The sequence below is a fragment of the Eschrichtius robustus genome, chromosome 1 (genome assembly GCF_028021215.1).
Source record: "Eschrichtius robustus isolate mEscRob2 chromosome 1, mEscRob2.pri, whole genome shotgun sequence".
In the NCBI taxonomy this organism is placed as follows: Eukaryota; Metazoa; Chordata; class Mammalia; order Artiodactyla; family Eschrichtiidae; genus Eschrichtius; species Eschrichtius robustus.
The window spans coordinates 84,668,221-84,688,632 of record NC_090824.1 but is presented as its reverse complement, the minus strand read 5'-3'; the positions used below and the strand labels follow the sequence as shown (position 1 = coordinate 84,688,632).

Here is a 20,412-nt window from a genome sequence, read left to right as displayed (position 1 = left end):
GTGGGGAGAAGGGGGAGAGGAGGGGGAAAGGTGAGCGTCAAAGGAGATGCCTGAGAGCTTTGTTCGGGCCAAGAAAAACCCTGTTGCAATTGTCAGAGCTTGTTGATGTTGCCGGGAACGGCACTTTGTTTTTTTTTCTCCTGGATTTTGTGGTTCTGCCTTAGGAAAGAAAGTAAAATAGAACGGAAGAACAAAGTCCTACTCTATAAATCAGCAGCTGCTCCTTTGCCAGATCAAAGGAGTGACATTTTTGCTTCTGGACTACTTGTCCATTTGAGGGCTTGACAGGCAGCTAGCAGCTGGCCTGCTAGACTGTATGGGAGAATCCTCCTACATCTTCTTCCGAGCAGATGACAAGCTCATCAAAGAGATATCCGTAGAATAGGGCACGTAAGTGCACCTTGATCTCCTCAAACATCGCTAATACATAATTACTAAACAGCTTGGTGTATTTTTTGGCAAGTTCATGCTTAGGTGGCTTCCACTGAGAAGTAGGATATAGAATTAATACTCCAGTCAAAGGTGATGTTGAAAGCTAAAGAGATACTAGATTTGTCGGGATCTTCTCCTGTTAGCGCGAATTAGGAAATGGCTAGGAACATGATGAGAACTGGCTAAAATGTGTGTAACTGATTGTCAGGTGACTGGTTGATTTTTCGAAGCCCAGTCAGGCAGTAGTGTTCAGATAGATGAACAGGTACTTGATCATTGGTAATTTTGAAAACAATTACTCCTGCTTTTTTATGCTGATAGAGCCGAACAAAGCTGTAGATGTATCTTCCGTGTCTGTAAAGAATTGTTTTCAGAAGCACTATTAGGAGTGTAGGTATACAGATCTGGAATTTTAATGTCAGTAGTAAAACTTTCAGAGTAATTCAGTTTCTAGTTGATTTCCATCTGCAATAAATCATGTACAGGATGAGGTAATATACTACAACTTACGTCTATTGACTTAGTATTTTATCTTTAAGAGGATAGATCCTAGATATGAATAGCTAAGGATCTTTGTGTATTTTCTCCTCCCTTGCTTTCAAGTAGCTTTGAAAGATCACTTTTATAGTGCATGATAAATAGCCGCACATGAATAATCTGATGGCATTCTGGAAGAGTAACAGTGCTTCAAAATCATAACCTGCTGGGATGTTTTGTTACGCGCCATTGGGTGTGATTATACTTATGGAATAATGTTTATTGTTGCTCAGTATTATAAAGAAAATAAAAGATAATTCCCTATCTTAGAGGAATTTCTCAAATACTTTTATTAAAAAGTCTCTACTATTGGCTGTATACGCCTTAGTCAAATAGGATGCCAAATTCTCCAGGTCATTTTAAACACTTTTTTAATTATGAAAATAATCATACTTATTATTAAAAACTCAGAGCAGAATTACATGAAATAAAAATAGAAATCTACCATTTTCCTGCTATCCATTCCTGAGAGAGAACAGTTTCCACAAGAACACTTCATTGGTCCAACTTTTCCTTTAGGAGGTACCGATGGAGTAAAATGTATTAAATTATTATAAATTGTTTGTTGCCCAAGACAAGTGATTACAGGACTGTTTAGATCTGACATAACTAAAGAGAACAGTATGTGCATTTTCACAGCTAAGGTTCTTGATTACAACTTGATCTTTGCAAGTTTCTATTCTAAGTAAGAGTACTGGATCATGTATTTGGTATGTGACCTAGAGCAGAAACTCTCAAACTTAAATATGCATATGTCACCTGGAAATCTTTTAGAATATTGATTCAGATTCAGTAGTGCCACGGTGGGGACCACTATATTTCTGCAGTTCTAACAAGCTTGAGGTGATGTTGATGTGGCTCGTCCATGGAACATAGAGTTGCAAGGACCTAGAGAACCGTTAAGAGAGTGATTCCAAAATAGCTCGCCCCACTACCCAGCCCCCCAGGAGATTCCCACTCCAGTGTCTAAAGCCCCCACCATGGCATTATACACTTGTATTAGCTGTAATCTCTGGGAAGACCCCATGGCATGGACACATGCTACCTGCAGGGGTACAACACATTATTACCCTCTTATCAACTCAGCATGGCTTTGTTTAATAATAACCCACCTAGTCTGAATTATTGCCCGTAAGAGAACAGAGCTCTTTAGGAGGGGACATGAGATAGATGCATTTTGAGTGTAAGCTAACATTTAATGAGCTCTTACTGTGTGCCAGGTGCTGTGGCACAAAGATTTTACATGCAATATCTCCCTTGATCCTCAAAAACAATCTGGGCCCAACTATTGCCCCAGCTTATAGATAGGAATCAAACTGAGGCCCAGAAGTTTACATAGACTTGCCCAAGGTGACACAACAAGGAAAGGGCAGAAAATATGAGCCCATGCTCTTCATCACTTTGCTCTACAGAGAAGTCTGGAATATGGAACAATTACTGAGAAGCGTTTACCCAAAGTAGGGTATTTTAGTAAAGAACCTATGTGCACCCTCCTAACCTGAGGGAAGAATTAGATAAAGGAAAGAATTTTGAAAGAACACATTAGAAGGTCATCAGAAGATAAGCATGAGCTACTTGATAATTTTGCCCAGGACCTTTCATGTCAGCATAAACACTCCACTGCTCAAGGCCTATTCATAAAGCTACAAAAGGTGTGTGATTCCAGATTAATATCATGTTTTTATATTGTAAATTTGTAAGTGTTAGCTCGTGGTGTTTTGAGAGCTGTAGACTAATCTAGTATCTATCAAATTATAAATTAAGCTGTAGCTCTGGGAAATTAATTATGAACCATGAATGTGTCCCTAAGTAGCCCATGGATCTCATTTGTTCACCATACTTTGCTCACAGTTGTCTGGGAGAAAAGACCCACTTATCTGGCCACCTGTGAAAAACTTATGTTTGAGACATGACTCAATCATCTGCGTGTCAGAGTACACATTCAAAGGCATTAAACCTGCTTAATTCACTGATTCAGCCTTTTCAAAGTATCTCATTGAGAAAGCCCCACTCTTAGCCATAACCACACACAGAAAAAGACATGCTTTCTTTGTGAACTAAGAAAAAATAATGAAGAAACTTGATAACTGACTTGCCCCTGTTGAGGCTTCATTGCTGCACACCCCAACCAGTAGCGAGCTTTGCGAATAAGCACCTTCACTGATGAGTCCCATGGCTGGGGAAAGTGTAGAAACAGAGGTTTTTCATTTTTTAACAGGTCCCCAATCACCAAGCTGCCTATAACACCTCTTCCCAATTGATCGGATCCCTCTTCAGCAGTTCAGCCCCCCCTCCTTAACCAGACCAAACCATGCAAAAGCTTCAGTTCTGGGGATTCTTGATTCCCCCTCAGAGGGTTTCAGGGCTGGCATCTTTCCAGTTGACTCCGTGGAAGCCTGCACTTTCTAACAAAAGGAATGCTGCCGAAAGGAATGGGTTACCAGGTGGGGCATGAAGTTAGTGAACCAGAAAGAGGGATTTATCAGCCATTTAAAAAGAGAGAGAAAGAGAAAGGAAAAGGAATCAACCGACAATCAGGAATGACACCTAAGTCTACTTCTATCAATCTGAAATATGCTGGGGAGTGAAAACACTTTAAAAAAAAAATCACCGCGGTCAGATTTTGGTTGCAGAAATGTTTGTTCCTTTTGTTGGGGCTTAAGGTGGGGTTGTGGGAGAGGTCTCCAGAACACCTCTCTCCAACAAGATAAGATGAGATTTCAATGATATTTTCCTCTCTTGGGTTTATTCTTTTTAATATATAGAGATATATATATATATTTTCACTCTAAGTTGACTCAAAAGGGCCTCATGATTCTTGGAAAGTCATTGAATTTATTTCTATAATTAAGTTATTTTTAAACTAACCGTCTAAGTATATAATTTTTAAGGATCACACATACTAATGCATTTTCTATTTTAGTAAAATTTAATGAGAAAGTAGATAGTCTTAGTAGATCCTCTCCAGAGCTTTTGCGAGCCTGGATACTAACTTTGTGTTCAATACAAATCAATGGAACTAGTGTACTTTAGGGTACTCATTCCCTAAGGAGTCACTAATGGAATTATCTCTAGCCCTTAAAAAAAGTCACAATGAGGCTAATGAAAAATATTTTTTAAGTGAAATCTGGATAAGGCACTAGGCTTACTAGCACATTTATGGCATTTATCATAGATGGCATATTTTACACGCAAGTTGTACAAACCTCAGAATGCTTTTAAGAGCTATCTAAGAAGACTTTGTGATTTCGGGTGAAATAGTTTGTACCAATAGAAAAGTATATGTCTTCAACTTCAAAATCATTCTGGGATGACATTACAACTTAGAGAATTTTTTAATATCAGATACAGATGAAAAACCTAACAGTCTTTGGATTGGAAATAACTTGCGGGGGTTTTCATTAAAGTTGGGTGCAGCTTGCTGCATTTTGGTTAGTTGGATGTCTTCAGCAATTTTTCAAATGTTTTGGGTTTGGCAAAGTCCAAAATGTTTTTGCCAACACCCTCTTTTCCCCTTAGTTTTTAAACCCGTGTGAAATTCAAGGATAACTTAATCCATATGTGTCTGATTCATTTACACTTAACTCATCAAAATGTTATTTTGTAAGACCCATTTAATAGCCAAGAAACCTTTTGAGCCTTTTAAGATGTCTTTTGTCTTTGACCCAGTGAGTTGCATTTTTCCATATGAATGGAGCTTGGACCTTGAAAGATGGAAGATCAGTCTGTTTTCAACTTAGACTCTTCAGATTTTAAGTGGAATCAAAACTTGATATTCTGTTTACTGTTTGAGCACTGAATAACTTCATTTTAAAATATAGATCAGAGGAAGTGGAAAAAATTTTCATGTTATGTAATTTTGGGGAAAGACCATATTTGGAAATTTCACATTACTGATATTAAAGAAATAAAAATTACTCTTAATTTGATTGTTTGAATCTATAATTAAATGGCTTCATTTTATGTACATGGGTGTGTTTTCTAAGAGTGGCCTGTGGCTCATCAGTGCAGTGGGGTAATTTCATTTTTTAGTGTTAAAGTGTTCTTACAGTCAGCTCATTAATTGGTAATGTTAATAGTAACATCTATGGTGTTTATAAGATATCCCAAGATCAGGGGAGTTGACAATTGGCAGGAGTTGTATGTTAAGAGATTTCTGAAAAATTGGGGCCCATATGTTTTTAAAATTCTGCATGATTTGAAAGAATGTGGTAGAATCAGGAATCTGGCAAGATACAGCACTATGGATCACAAACATTGTTTGAGAACAACAATTCAGAGAGGCTCACCGGAGCCCTAGTGAAAAAAGCAAAATCTCTTATGACCCTTTGTAAAAGGATCTAGTGAAAACCTTCAGAGGCTTCTCTGCCCATTTGTTTAGTAGAACTGGGCGAAGAAAGGCCATCGCCATAACTGCTACTGAACATTCAGTCCATGCCATGGTAACTAGTTGAAAATGTAACACTGGAGTGGCATTTCCAAGTTCAGCGCTTCTATAAAGACCTGGGAGCACACAGATTGCTTTTCTTAATGTTCTGCACTGTTGTGGATCCCCCATTGAACAACCTTTTGAGCGGACCCCGTTTTTACTAATGTAAACATTCTGACTAGTATCCAAAGAAATGACCTTTGCGTGAACCTCTAACCTTCCCCGTAATTATTTGTTTGAAGACAGTGTGGAGTTCTCCTGCTGAGAACTAAGGACCATGATTCCTTGCAGCTCTGTGAGGAAGGGAGTGTTTGGGGGAACTGGAGAGAAAGACATAAATAAGCGAACAACCTCCAGATGTAAATAATAAAAGAGTAAAAGGGTGAAATTAAAAAGGGAAAAAATAGCAATTCATTTTACCTAAAGAGTTGGCCTATAGGAAAAAAACAAAACCGGGATTAGTAGCACATAAAAAGAGGTGAAACCCCTGCCATGTGTGTCCTCCATTAGAAACTTCAAGGAGCAGAGGAAAGGCTTCTCCTCTCTTGAGCATCTCAATTGGTCTTAACCTGAGCTGATGAAAAGAGATCTGGGGGTGGAACTCTCAGGTCAGTCCTCCTTGGTCCCAGTAAAAGCAGTGAGGGAAAGAGTAGACCATTAAGTTCCTTCTCTGATTTGAGGGATACTTCTGGAAGGCTTTGTGATCTATCTGGTCAGATATTCCTCAGCACCACTTAAGGTGCCCAGTGGGAATAAATACGCAGTTTCCACTCTCTTTTTTGTTTTCACCTCTCATAAGCTGTCACTTTCTTCCCCAAACCTGAGGGGGTGTGACATCTGAGCTACGCTTTCTTAAGTAATAAAGAAGTTCATTGTTTGCCAAACAAACCCCATATGCAAAAGACTCTTTTGGTTTTCTAGAGGCGATTTTTCTTCCGTCTAATTGTATTCCCACCAGAGTGCCCACAGGAGGCCTGAACGGGTGTGGGCTGCTGTCCTCCACAGAAGGGACTTGAACGCCATAGGAGCGCAGAGCTGCCAACACGCTAGAATTTTCCTGGCTAATTTCAAAGAATGAGTTTTCAGTTCCTGCCTGTGACCCCATGTAGACTCATTAATCATGAAGTCCCCCTGCACTTAAGATTTGAAACTGGGAATACTGGGAAACGTCATCCATGGGTATATTTTGCAGGAACAGCTAGCTATATGCTAGGCATCCCCCTCCCTCCATGTCCCCCCTGAAAACACGCAGCCCGTGAATCCTGTGCATCAGCTCAAGCGTGTGGGGAATGCATGTCATTAAATGCATGGGGACAGGGGTAACTCGCAAATGGTAGAAAATTGTTTTGTTTTTATTAAATTTGGAGAAATAAAGGAGATTTCTTATCATCTTACTCTGTACATGAATATTTGATGGGCATTATTAAACATTAAAGTAACATGAAGTAGGCACTTATTTTTGGATTTCCAGCAAAATTAGATCCAGGCTTCTATACGAAATAAGTGCTTCTCCTTTACATTCCTGTGATTCAGCTACCACCTGATTTGAAAATGTTTCTTGGACTCTAATATCAACCATGTGTACCTGAGGCTCTGTCTTTCTAGTGGGTTGAAAGGTGGCTGGGTTTATGGTTGGCAGTTACCTTATCCCTGCCCTGGGTGTCCCAGCTTAGACTGGAAAGGCCGCCCCCAGCTGGCACTGACCTCTAAGTGACCCCTAACTTTACAGGCTTAAACTGCAGGAGTTGCCGAAGAGCAGAAGTCTTTCTGGCCAGCACTTATTACTGCTGTGTTGGTGATAAAACTTCAGACAGCCTAATTGATGGCTTTGCTGACCTAACAATACCTTGTGAAAGCCGAGTGCCAGAGCCTGGTCTCCATTTATGACCAGCTGCAAGAGGAGGCTGGGTCTCCCTATGATGGCGAGTTTAGGGAAAGGGGGAAAATCTTCCAGCCTGTGAACTTCAACCAGATTCCGACTTGTTCAAGAGGCAGAAGCACAATTGCAAATTAATAGAAGTTTTCTCAGGGAAAACTTTTTTCCCTTCCTGAGCCTTTTTAGCAAGTCAGCTTTGAGCTGATTATGAGATGATGGAGGAGATGATGCAGTCAGCTATTTTTGAACATGGAGAGGGAAAATTGCCTTTGAATTAAAAAGATAATTTTCAGTAGATGTTTGACTGTATTGCATCCTCCGCAGCGTTCGTGCAGAGGTGTTCACGGAGCACAGAAATTGCATTTGCTGACTGGATGTCTCTGTTCTGTTTCAGGTTTATTAATGCCAGAAGAAGAATAGTACAGCCCATGATTGACCAGTCAAATCGAGCAGGCAAGTTCCAACTCATATCTGTGTTCACATCCCACAGGCACAAATCCTCATCAAGTTATACTTCAGGAGTTTCATCACCTGGTAAAGAAATGCTTCCATCAGGCATTCTGGGAGGATTTGTTTTTTAATGTCCCCAGAATTCCATTCTAGGAAGCAACTTCACTAATTGGTGCTAATTGGAGATTTCCCACCCTGACTCTACTGACACTGCTTTTTATTTTCTTTCTGAATTGGTAATTGGGCACAAGTATTAGTGCCACAAGCAGTTTGTTTGACTGTGAGCTCTGGAATTACTCATTGCTTGTCTGCATCCAATCATTAGCACACTCTCATTTTCTCCTTACCCACAATTCCTTGGTGTGCGCATTGCTTTCACTCCTGGAACATCCCCTGTTAAACTCATTGTATCCATTCATTTGCATTGACTATTCATAATATTCTATTAAAGCCTGACCTGCTGCATTGCCAGCATTATTTTTTATTAAAATGCTTCCCATCCATCCCACGAAAACACATGTGGGTTTTTCTCACAGAGTCTCTCTGTTTCTCTAAAGCCATCGTTACCCAGTACTGTCAGAACCATCCCCATGAACTCCTAATCATTCTACTTGGAAATAGGCATTTCCTTAGTTTACTGAGGACTTGTGGTGTCCTGCAAGAAGGTCTACGGGAAAGAAAACTATTTTCCGTGTAGGTGATGACTGTTGTTACTCACGAGGGTGTCCAAAGGGATGGAGATTTAAACTGTGGCCTCAGTTTAAAGAATTTAAGAAAATTAATTTCCTTTGGCAAAATTTCCCCACTAACACTGAAATATCATTCCACTAATGGAGGCCGGGGACCTGTTGGAGAAGAATATAAAACAATTGAAATATTATATTTACCACGTTTACATTTTCTTTGGTATGAGTGAAAAAGCAAATGTTCCATTGAGTCTGTTTAACCTTGTAAAACTGTGCTCGAATATCAAGTGTTTGTGTCTGATGTGAAATTTTATAAGCCACCAGAGATGCAGGATTACAAAATCTTAACTTAATAGCACGTGGCAATATTTATACATCAGATTCCCTGTCCCTCTTCCCCCAATCGATAAAGAAGTCGAGAAGCAAAAGCTACAGAGGGTGACCCACCTGTTAAACAGGCTGGTGAAGTCTTTCCTCCAGAACCTTTTTTAAAGCCACTCACTCATCTTACCTCAATCCTAGAACCACACCGACAGACCACACCCCCCTTTTTCAAGCGCCAACCACGTTGTTGCTGTAACGTTTCAGTGCTGCAGCAGGAACAATTGCTGATTGTTTGGTATATCTTTTCTTCTTTCTCCTCTGTGTCCTCGAATGACTACAATCAGGTTTTCTTCTTGATCCTTCAGTGAGCCAAGGAGCAGCGTATAGTCCAGAGGGTCAGCCCATGGGGAGCTTTGTGTTGGATGGTCAACAACACATGGGAATCCGGCCTGCAGGTAGGTTTGCTCATCCCTCCTCTGGGCTTCCCTGGGAAGTATCACCTCCTCCACCAGCCTTCTTCATCCACTCTGCTCTCCCACGCTCATGGTGGGTTTAACATTTGCCTGCTGCCTGCTCTGTCTGCTTTCTTTCTCTTGGGTGGGGGAAAAGAATCCTCTTTAAAAAGTAAAGAGTTGACAGCAGTACCATTTTACTCTGCCCCATACACATCCTTTTTCTTTTTTCTTTTTAAACCAAGGCAAAAAGTGAGAAGGAATCTGAGTTTCCTCCTATTTTTTTTACCATCAATTATTGCTGATTTTCCGGCCTCTTCTCGGATTTTATCTCCTTTCTAGGACCTATGAGTGGAATGGGCATGAATATGGGCATGGATGGGCAATGGCACTACATGTAACCTTCACCATGTAAAGCAATCGCAAAGCCAGGGGGAAGTAAGTACAGTCGGGTGCGACCTGTCTTCACTGTCACTGCAGAGACGTTATTTTATTTTTTATAATTTGCCCCCATTTTATTTTTCCTTGCCCATAACTGCATGCCTTTCCAAACTAAGGACCTGTTTTTAAATATATATCACCATCTCCGAAGGCACAGATGACACAGATACACACTTCAGAAAAGGCCAACTGACAAGCCTGCGTGTGTCTTAAGCAGGGGGGACTGCCTCTTAGCCTATTTACTGAGGCCCCGATGAGCACAAACACAGACATCAGGCGGATATTGGACATTTAAGAATAAAAATAACGTCTTGGGGGCACCAGTTGACTGAGAGAAATTAAGCAGGCTTCAATGAAGCGATAAAAAAAAAAGGAAAAGTAGAACTGTCCTTTGAGTGACATAAATCTGTCAGAACACGATTGATGCCCAAATTATCTTATATGCAAAGATGAAATGCTGCAGTTCGTTATGCCTAGTCTAGATATATGACAGCAGTGACACCATTGATTCTTCACTAGGGAGTCGGTGTGTTTTGATTATTTTTTACATGTGCCTACTGACTTTCGACATGAGACAGAAAGACAGGAAAGTCAGTCAATAAATTTAAAGGGAAAGACATTTAGGAGCAACTGAATATGAAGGAATGGATTTCTCACTGAGGCTGAATGGCTGCAGTTGGATTAAGAAACCCATTAGACTTTAAAGCTTCAAGTGTTTTTGACATCTGAAAAAAATTCAGAGTCTACCAACAAGACATATCCTTTGCTGAAGACACCAGAGCATAAAAAAATTCATATAACATCGAAACTTCCTTGTTTAATGAGGCTGAATATAACAACACGTACCTTGATTAAATCATGCTCCATATGTAAATAGAGGCCAACGTTTTATATGAGATCTCAGGGGGTCACCATGGCACACCACTGATGAAGCCAATTTCCTTCCTTTCTTCCTTTACTAATGCAGTCAAAAAATGTAGAAAGCAATGTTCCCTAAAACAGCTATAGAGAAAACATTTGCTCAGCTTGGATAATTCTTAATATAGGCCATATAATTTCTAGCCTATTTAATTACATAACATATTTTATGCTTCATGACCAATTACATTAATAGCTTAATACAGAAGAATATTATCCTCTCTTGATTTGATTATGCAGCCAGACAATATGGTATATTTGGTACTTAATTATCATCATCCATTGAGCAGGCTGCTGTGGTAGAATAAACAGAGAGCTGGGACTATGCAGGCTGTGTTATTGTCTTTAGATGGTTTTGCCACTTCTCTTAATAATGGACTGCGGATCTACTTAACAAAATGACTGCAGCGTATAAGCCTTTAGATTACCAGCTTACAGTGTCAAAAACATCTGTTCAGCTTTTCAACTGTATGTACTGGAGGTTAAATAGAGGTGAATAAAGCTGTCCTTTTAGCTCTGGGGATGGGCAACAATAAATATAATATAACCTTAATTCAATGAACAGGTGACTTGCAAGAGAAATCAGAATCCTTCAACTGCTGACTTCCCAACATTTTAACTCACAACTTCAAATCTCGTGTATCTTGATTAAGAATTTCTAGAAGTGTTATATTTTATTCCTAATTTCAAGGCGTTCTTTTTTTTTGGAATTTTCAGACATAAACTACTGGGCATGTCATATGACCTTACTTTGACTTCTTACCTCTGACCTTTACAATCTCTTGGGTGTACTGCTATAAGAATGCCTCTAATTCAAAAGGGGGCTTCATTTTAAATATGCATAAAAGCCCATCCCTTCAAAATGAATATGCCATAATGTTTTGTACAATAAATTTTTCATGAAGAAATATAGATATAAGATGTCAACTTTATTTTAATATCTATAATTTTTGTCCATTTCTATAAATGCAACAAAGGAAAAGAAATGATATATCAACTGTTAACTGATAAAACTCGACTTAGAATTTATATTCTTATTGCATTTATCAAAGAAATGTACTGAATACCATTTTGAAAAACAGTTCCACTTTATGACATTTAGTTGCATTAAATATTTAGTTCTGTTGTGTTGCATTATACTGCTGTGCGATGAAATTAAATGCAAACTACAATTTGAATGTCTGCAAACATTGGCAAGAATCTGCAGCTAAATTTAGATATAAGATTTGCAGTGTCTGTTGTTTTTTTTTTTTTTTTTTCCTTTCATCTTTGATGGGTAAAGTATAAAAATGTCTAGGAATTTGACCTGCTTTCTTTTTGCCTCTCTCTTTTCAGGTTTGCAGAGCATGCCAGGGGAGTACGTTTCTCAGGGTGGTCCTATGGGAATGAGTATGGCACAGCCAAGTTACACTCCTCCCCAGATGACCCCACACCCTACTCAGTTAAGACATGGACCCCCAATGCATTCATATTTGCCAAGCCATCCCCACCACCCAGCCATGATGATGCACGGAGGACCCCCTTCCCACCCTGGAATGACTATGTCAGCACAGAGTCCCACAATGTTAAATTCTGTAGATCCCAATGTTGGCGGACAGGTTATGGACATTCATGCCCAATAGTATAAGGGAACTCAAGGGAAAAGGAAACACACGCAAAAACTATTTTAAGACTTTCTGAACTTTGACCAGATGTTGACACTCAATATGAAATTCCAGACAGCTGTGATTATTTTTTACTTTTTGTCATTTTTCATCAAGCAACAGAGGACCAATGAGACAAGAACACAAATGTGAAATCATGGGCTCACTGAGACAATTCTGTCCATGTAAAGATCCTCTGGAAAAAGACTCCGAGAGTTATAACTACTGTAGTATAAACATAGGAACTAAGTTAAACTTGTACATTTCTGTTGATCACTCCGTTATGTTGCCTCAAATAGTTTTAGAAGAGAAAAAAAAAAATATATCCTTGTTTTCCACACTATGTGTGTTGTTCCCAAAAGAATGACTGTTTTGGTTCATCAGTGAATTCACTATCCAGGAGAGACTGTGGTATATTTTAAACCTGTTGGGCCAATGAAAAAAGAACCATGCTGGAGACCATGGTGAACGTCTGGCTAAACCTCATCCCTCGGACTCCGGCTTCAAGAATGTGTTTTCATGCCCGGCCTTTGTTCCTCCATAAATGTGTCCTTTAGTTTCAAACAGATCTTTATAGTTTGTGCTTCATAAGCCAATTCTTATTATTATTTTGGGGGACTCTTCTTCAAAGAGCTTGCCAGTGAAGATTTAAAGACAGAGCAGGAGCTTCCTCCAGGAGTTCTAAGCCTTGGCTGTGGACAAAACAGTCTTAAGTTGGGCAGCTTTCCTCAACACACAAAAAAAGTTATTAATGGTCATAGCACCACAACTAGGACTTTATCCGAGACTCAAAGCTTGGAGGATAAAAAGGAGCAAGAGAATACTGTAACAAACTTCGTACAGAGTTCGGTCTATTAATTGTTTCATGTTAGATATTCTATGTGTTTACCTCAATTGAAAAAAAAAAAAGAATGTTTTTGCTAGTATCAGATCTGCTGTGGAATTGGTATTGTATGTCCATGAATTCTTCTTTTCTCAGCACGTGTTCCTCACTAGAAGAAAATGCTGTTACCTTTAAGCTTTGTCAAATTTACATTAAAATACTTGTATGAGGACTGTGACGTTATGTTAAAAAAAAAGGTGTTAAGTCACAAAATGCGGTAATAAATATTTCATTTTTGATTTTTTGTTAGGCTTTTGTGTTTTTAATAGTTTTAAGGCAAGGTTGCACAGTACCTACTGTATATTTGGGATTGAAAGTAGGTGATGGCTTTGCCCCCAGAAATCTAGTATGTTTGAAACTTAACTTACCAACAATTTTTTAAGGTAACCATCTCTGTAGGCTTTCAGTATATATTTGGCCTATAAATTCTACCAGCAGAAAACTTCTAAAGGTACGAAACTGTGTGTGTGTGTGTGTGCGTGTGTTATGAGCCAGGTTGAAAGATCACCAACACGTCCAACCTCCTCTTTAGATGCATTATGTTAAAAAAAAAAATACTTTCAGATAAAGCTTTTCATGTTCATTCTCTGCCAGAATAAAGGGATTTTTCGGGGTTAATTTTACATCATCAGAAACAACTAACGTCTGTGCTCAAAGATAATTCATCTACCTGTGTTTTTTCTCTCTTAGTTACTAAAATACTGTTGAATATGTAAATTAAAATTTACATATAGATGTTCATAGGTGAGTAAACAACTTCTATGGAGTCTGAAATCCTGAGTTGAAGAGATTACTTAATCATTAATATTTAATATAAATTATAGTATGATGTCTTTTTATTTCAGACAGCTCCATGTGCAGGCATGCTAGTGTGGTGATTTGCTCACTAAACTTAAACTTTTTTTCTAAAACAACAACAAAACAGGCAATGTAATGCCATTTTCAAAGTTCCACGCAACTTTCCTGAACATCTCTGTCATTAGCTTGATGATACTGCACAAGCCATGCCTGCTAAAGTACGCAAAGTGAAAAAAGGTGTGAGGTATTTGCATGCCCCCTCAATTTCGCAAATAAATATACTATCCTGGAACTTTGTAACACCCAAACTTTGAACCCTATGTTCAGAAGGGATACTATCATAAACTTTAGCTTAGTTGTGTGATGTCAGCCTGATTGGGAAATCATTTACTATCCCAGAAATTCAAGCTTGGGTTCTTATTTTGGGTTCTTCCATCTTCCCATTGCAAAACAAACAAACAAACAAGCAGACATTAATAGAAGTTGTATACAAAGGAACAAGGAAATAAACTTCTATTGTTTTGTATCATTTTTAGGTAGAATTTTTATAAATCCATTTACTAGTTTAATTAATGTTCTGCTGTTTAAACACAGAAATAACACTTCCGATGCAAGCTAACTGTTCATGGAGAAATTCTGTGCCACTTGGAATAGAGAGAGCTTCCCTCTCATTTTTGTTGTCCAATTTCACCTGGAGTCTTTTTGCAAAATTTAAATATTTGTATATTTTTAACTTAAATGCTTATACGTAAAATTTGACAAGTTCTTCATTTATAAATTAACTCTCACATCAGCTGAAAAAAATTTCTGGCAAAGTTTTTCTTCCTTTCCTCTCAGTAGAGTAAATGCTGAAGGGTTTACTTGGTAGTTGGCTCATGTTTAGAAAGTGTTTAATGAAATTATTATTAAGCTATTTCATCGCAGTTTAGATCCCAGAACTCTCTATCCTTGGTTTTAATGAATAAAATCATCTCAGGTTTGATTTCTTTAACAACTTCACACCCTATTACATTAACCTTAACCCTCTTAAATATTTGGAGGTGAATAATAATTGTAATAATATTTGTTTGCATTTCCTTGCTTCCCCACCCACCCTCCATAAGCTAAGACAGAGAGGTGGTAAGAGTTGTCCAATTTTTATAATGCTTTTTTTTGTATACCACCTCAGAAGGCACTTGCTCCTATCTCGGGTTTACTATTTAGTATAAAGAGTTCCGATTTGGGTATATTTAAGAAAGACTCAGCTGTCAAAAGCAAAGAAACTGGGAATGGTGTTTTGACAACCATATAGTGTTAAAGGAAATACTGTAGTCTGAATAAAATTGCTTATGTTCTCCAAAACAAGAGTAATATAAAAACACTTTTTTATTTATATGGAAAAGCAAAAGCAGAAATAAATTCCAAAGGTTTCCCTTTCTTTAAGAAATTCTGAGAGAACTGTAGTCGCCATCTGTTAAGGGTTGGGAATTGAGCAAGAAGCCACGTTTTGAAGGAAAATGAGAGAAGAGATCAGGGAAGTTTGTGTCTTCCGCCCACCCCCCCCCCCCCTTCTCCCCCCACCCCAGGTCAGCGCCCCGCACTCGCCCCAGCTCACCCTGGTTAGATTTGCAGAGAAGCGTCCATCGGGATTCTCCTGGCCTCCTCGCCCCCTCCCACCCCTGCGGGCCTGTTAACCCGGAGCAGATTTGGGAAGGGGAATGTGGCTAATATCTCTAGCAGCTGTCAGAGGAGGGACCTTCCTTCAAAGGGACTGGACAGGGGTCCTCCACAAGTTCCCCATTAGTCTTGCAGGCCAGCAATTTGATAAGGAGCCTGGACCTCCGCTGCAAGTTGCCACTGTGTGAGAAGGGCCGGTGTCTGGGTGTCTGGATGTGCCGGCTTCGCAGCCACAGCCCCCCGCCCGCCGCCCACCGAGCCGGGTCGGTGCAGACGTGCGTGCCGGGGGGGCTTGGGCAGGGGCAGCGGGAGTGCACACTCTCCCCCTCCGCGCCGGCCGCCCCGGCCCTCACCTGGCCTTCCGTGTGCGCGTTGTGTGTGTGTGTTAGACAGAGAGAGACAGACGTGCTTCAAATCGACGGGGGCGAGGAGGGCCACCTAGCAGTCGCCGTAATCAACTAAGGGCGTCGTGCGCCGTCGCTGGAGTTCCCTCCGTCGGGGCCGGGCTGGGAGGAAGCTTGGCGCAGGGGCAACGCGGGCCTGATGGGGGAGGCCGGTCAGATTGTGATGAGAATGGAGACCGTCGGGGCAGTGTTTGAAGGGAGGTTTTAATATTAATAGTTTCGGTGTAGAGACAGAAGGGAGATTGCGTCTCCGGCTCCTCGGGGCAGACTCTGGGTGACAGCGATGATGGATACTCCGGCAGAGCCCATTCGCTCCTCCCCTCCAGCCCCCGCAGTGTCGAAGCTACTTTAGTTGAAGCTTTCGAAATAAAATAAATAAACAGCTTTCCCCCCCTCTACTCTTCATACACCTCCAGCCCCACCCCACCCCCCCCACCCCCGCGCTCCGACATCGATTTATGGATCATTATGAATCAATTACGGCTCTCAATACTCTCCCATTGGCTTAAATAAAACAGTCAAAAGATGTAAACGGGGGGTTCGGTGGAGATTTTTTTTTTTTTTTTCCCCCTGACAGGAACAATCGCAAAATCCATTATCTCATAATCAGAGGCACTGGGTTAGGAGGTGAAGAGAAAGGAGGGGGGGGGGTCACCCAGTAAATAACTGGGGGGGACGCAGTGAGGGGGTCGCCCAGCTGCTGTCTTTGTTCAGATAGGTTTGTGGGTTTGGTTGGTTTGTTGTTTGGAGTTTTTTGAACCGGGGCGGGGGAAGGGAGCCTCGTGAGAATGAGATGCCTACAGGTTTGTCACCTAATTATTTAACTCCTTTGGAGAAACCTACTTGAACGTGTGTCTCGGCAAACATCAGATGTTGTTGGTAGTGAGGGCACACATGGTAAAGGTGTGGAGGAATGGGTCGTCTGGAGGGCGGATTTTCACTTTGTTGTGAGCAACTGTGTGAGGGTTTGATGCTAGGAAGGGGGATTCTCCCTCCCGCAACGCCCTCCTCCGTCCCCGCCGTTGGCTGTTTTTGTCGCCAGAACTGGTTTGGATCTGGGACTGGCCGCCCCCCTTCGCCCTCACCCCCGCCCCGGACGCCGGAGGCTTTTCTTCCCTCTCTTGCCCCTTCCGCGGCGGTGCCCGAGGTTCTCTAGGTGTTTCTATGACTACATTGTGTGTGTGGGAGGGTCAGATGTGGGGTTGCCCGCGAGAGGGCCGTTCCTGGGCGATCATTTATCAATGTCACCCACATAATGATTCTCTCTGCAGCCTCCTATTGATGAGGATAATTACATTAGCTCAGAGTGACTGATCAATGAAAAACCACCACACAAAAACTTCTTTACTCCTCTATAATACCAAAAACCGATACAGAAATAACATAGAAAGCCTGATTTTCTTTCCCTTCCCTATCCACCAATGGGTTCTGCCCCCCCCCTCCCCAAAACAGGACGGGGGAGTAAAGGAAGAAAAAAGACCCAGGTTTGTTTCGTTTAAAGGAGGATGCAATTTTGTCCGTGAATGCGTTTTCTCTAAATGTGTTGGCTTCATTCCTTCATTGGTAAAGAATATCAACGGATTTGCTAATGTGAGTTGCTTTTAGACTGGTCTGTGGTTTTCCGTTCTTTTTATTTCTTTCCTCCCCTTTGGGCTTTTTTTTTTTTTTTTTTTTTTCTGCTTCAGAAAAGGAGACAATTCTTTTATAAATAACTGGAAAAGGAAATTATTCTAGGTCCTCTTTTTTTTTTTTTCCTTAATCGTTTGCCTAAGTCGGGTTATCTTTTGTCTTTATCACTTTATAAAGTAGCGCAATTAAAGATGTGATGTTGCATGTGTATAAAGAGTGGATCCATAATACGGCCACATAGTACGCTATATTCCCGCTTGAAAGTTTGCAACTAAAGTACGATTTCGCTTTTTCTAGACTTAAAAATCAATATTTTCTCAATTAAAGAGAATTTTAATGCTTTACTTGCGAGTTGTTAAAAGCGCTGTAAATTTTATTGTAATGCTTCTTGGCTTCGGAGTAGATGCAGGAGGAGACCGGTTGATTCTCGTGGTCTTTTTCCTCTCAAAGAACCTAGCCCAGGAACATCCAGCGTGTCAGATCAAATCCAAGCAACAAAGGTAAGGAGCGTTCCGAGAGGGACTGGGCAAAGGGTGGGAGCCCTCCAGCGCCAGAGGCCATTGTCTTGTATATATTCACCTCTCTGTGTCCCGCCTCCTGAAAGTGACAGAAGTGTCCATTTTACTCTAATCTTTCTCGAAGAGGAGCACATTCGACTCCCATCTGCTCCGTGACGGTCAGAAAGAAAGCTAAATTGGGGGAGCATTCTAGACTCTTCCCAATGTCCCCCCATGCTCTTTCCTTTCCTTATTTCGCCAAAATTTAACTCCGAACTGGTTTTTTCACAAATTCTGCGAACATTTATATGTGTTCTGACCTCTTATGTCAGAACTCTCTCCCCACCCTCAAGAGCGCTCACTGTTTACAGATGTTTTCTCCTTCCACACGTCCCACCTAGTAAAAGTTCCCGCAGAGAATTAACTGTGGTGTGTTAATAGCCCAGATCTGCTACTGCTCTATCCTGCAAAGTTGAAATCTGGTGAGGTGAAGAATGGCATTGAACTAACGCTAGAGAGTTGTTCCAGGCCGGCAGAAGCCCGAAGACTTGAGCATTCCAGGCCCAGGGACTTGGTGGGAAGCAAGGTTGTGAAACTTTTAGATTGTAAGGCGGAGAAGGAGGTTAAGAAAATGAGGCTAGAATGGTACCCAATAAAAGAATAGAGCAAGGCAGAAAAATGAGGCTTTGGGACCTCTTTGTAATTTAAAAATAAATAATAATGAAGGGAAATTGAATACCTAAAGCTTGCTATTAATTTTTTTCTTAACCCAGTGTCTGAGAACAAGTCCTCAGAGATGCCAGGAAGGGCCTGAGTTTCCCAATGGAGCTACTCACAAAGTTCCATTGCGGTTCCTCTTCAGTTAATTTGCTGGGAATGAGAAGACCAGGGCTATGTGTGTGGTGCACCAAGGGCTTAAGTAAGAGTAAGGTGGGAAGGGGCACCTAGCTATAATGAGGCTGCTGTTTTAAGCTTGAATGGAGAAGGGGGGGATTGAGAAAAAGCCACACAACATAATGATGCACTTTAAAATAATTCTCACCTACCTGCCTTTCTTTTTCACTTTAATCACATACTCTTATCAATTATTATACATAGGTGGGGGGAATTTCTAGTTCATCATCTTTTGTCCAGAGACCCACCGGCTTGATTCCCCTTCCCTTAGATTCCTGACATGTACGCCTAGACCATGGCCTTTTTATCAAGTGAGTGGGGCTTTGTTAATGTATTTGTACTTTTCTGCTTTCAGTCTAAGTTTCTCACTTTGGCAGAAGGAGGGGTGCAAGAAAGGAGGGGGAGGGGAGCAGGACACAAAGACTTCAGTTCTCACCAAGCAGGTTTCAAAATAGGAACTTAATGGGAAGAAAAAACGAAAGAATGAAAAAAAAAAATAAAGAGGGGGTAAGGATTGTTTATCATAACAGGTTTACTTGTCTGGAAGAAAGGTGATTCTGTGAACATTTTTTCCTTTGAGGATTCTGATTTCTTCATATTGAAACATTTTCAGATTTCCATCCTTTAGCAGACAAAACCTCGATATAAATATGACATGGGCCACTGGCAAAAAAACGAACTTAAGCTCAGTGCTAAGAGAGGAGGGGGAGTGGGGAGGAGAGAGAGCCCTTTCTGATTAATAACTAGCAGGGTAATGTTGAGGGCTTTTTCTGCCCGATTGCCTTTTTGAATTAGAGCCGATTTCTTCACACTTCAATAGTGCCTGTCTCCTTTAAAATGACTGGCAGATTTGTTTCTCTTTTTTTCTCTCCCTGAGACTTAATGATGTAAATTTTCTAATTAGTTAAATCATATTGCTTAAAGGCCTAATATTTACCGTGTAAGAAATGATCATCCTGATTTGGACCTCTTGAAATATTCGGAGAGATAACATTTGGCTTTTCGGTTGAAGGATGGGGGAGGAGGAAGGTCTATTACGGGAAGCAGTTTAGAGGAGAGAAGGCACGGACCCCGGCAACATGTTAAATTAATAGTTGAAGTTGAGCTGGGCTCACACCCCAAGTCCGCCTTTATTTTTCAATCAGCGAAGATTTAATTGGCAGCCCTCAGGCCGGGCGATCTGATATTTTCTCATTAGTTTCCCATCACTAATCTTGAGTGTTAGGTTGGCTTAAAGGTTGTCAACATTTGACCAATTTTATTTAAGGGGAAAAAATCACGCATTATGGCTCCGGGATGTGAGATCCGCAAATAAATCCTGCTTGGATCAGCGGAACTAACAGGCGAAAAAAATGTTGACTATTCGTCGTCGCATTTAATAAGTTGCATTAATGTATATTTCAGGGCTAAGGAGAGAGATTATACATGTGCTTCATAGATGCAGGTGAAAAGGGGTTGATGGA

At 40.7% G+C, this 20,412-nt stretch overlaps 1 protein-coding gene across 8 annotated transcripts in view; it reads left to right on the top strand.

The window, feature by feature from the left end:
* The window catches only part of MEIS2 (Meis homeobox 2), a 199,512-nt gene extending 186,202 nt beyond the window's left edge, over positions 1–13,310 (top strand). For 3 of the 8 annotated variants that reach the window (XM_068548921.1, XM_068548924.1, XM_068548961.1), the window contains 3 exons: positions 7,669–7,727; positions 9,079–9,189; positions 11,881–13,310. In XM_068548921.1, the coding sequence (XP_068405022.1) occupies positions 7,669–7,727; positions 9,079–9,189; positions 11,881–12,167 (457 nt within the window). In that variant the 3' untranslated portion in view covers positions 12,168–13,310. Of the gene's footprint in view, positions 1–7,668; positions 7,728–9,078; positions 9,190–9,528; positions 9,625–11,880 lie in introns of all 8 variants that reach the window. The other 5 variants (XM_068548947.1, XM_068548954.1, XM_068548936.1 and 2 more) reach the window with 3 other exon arrangements.
* The last annotated feature ends 7,102 nt before the right edge of the window (positions 13,311–20,412 follow it).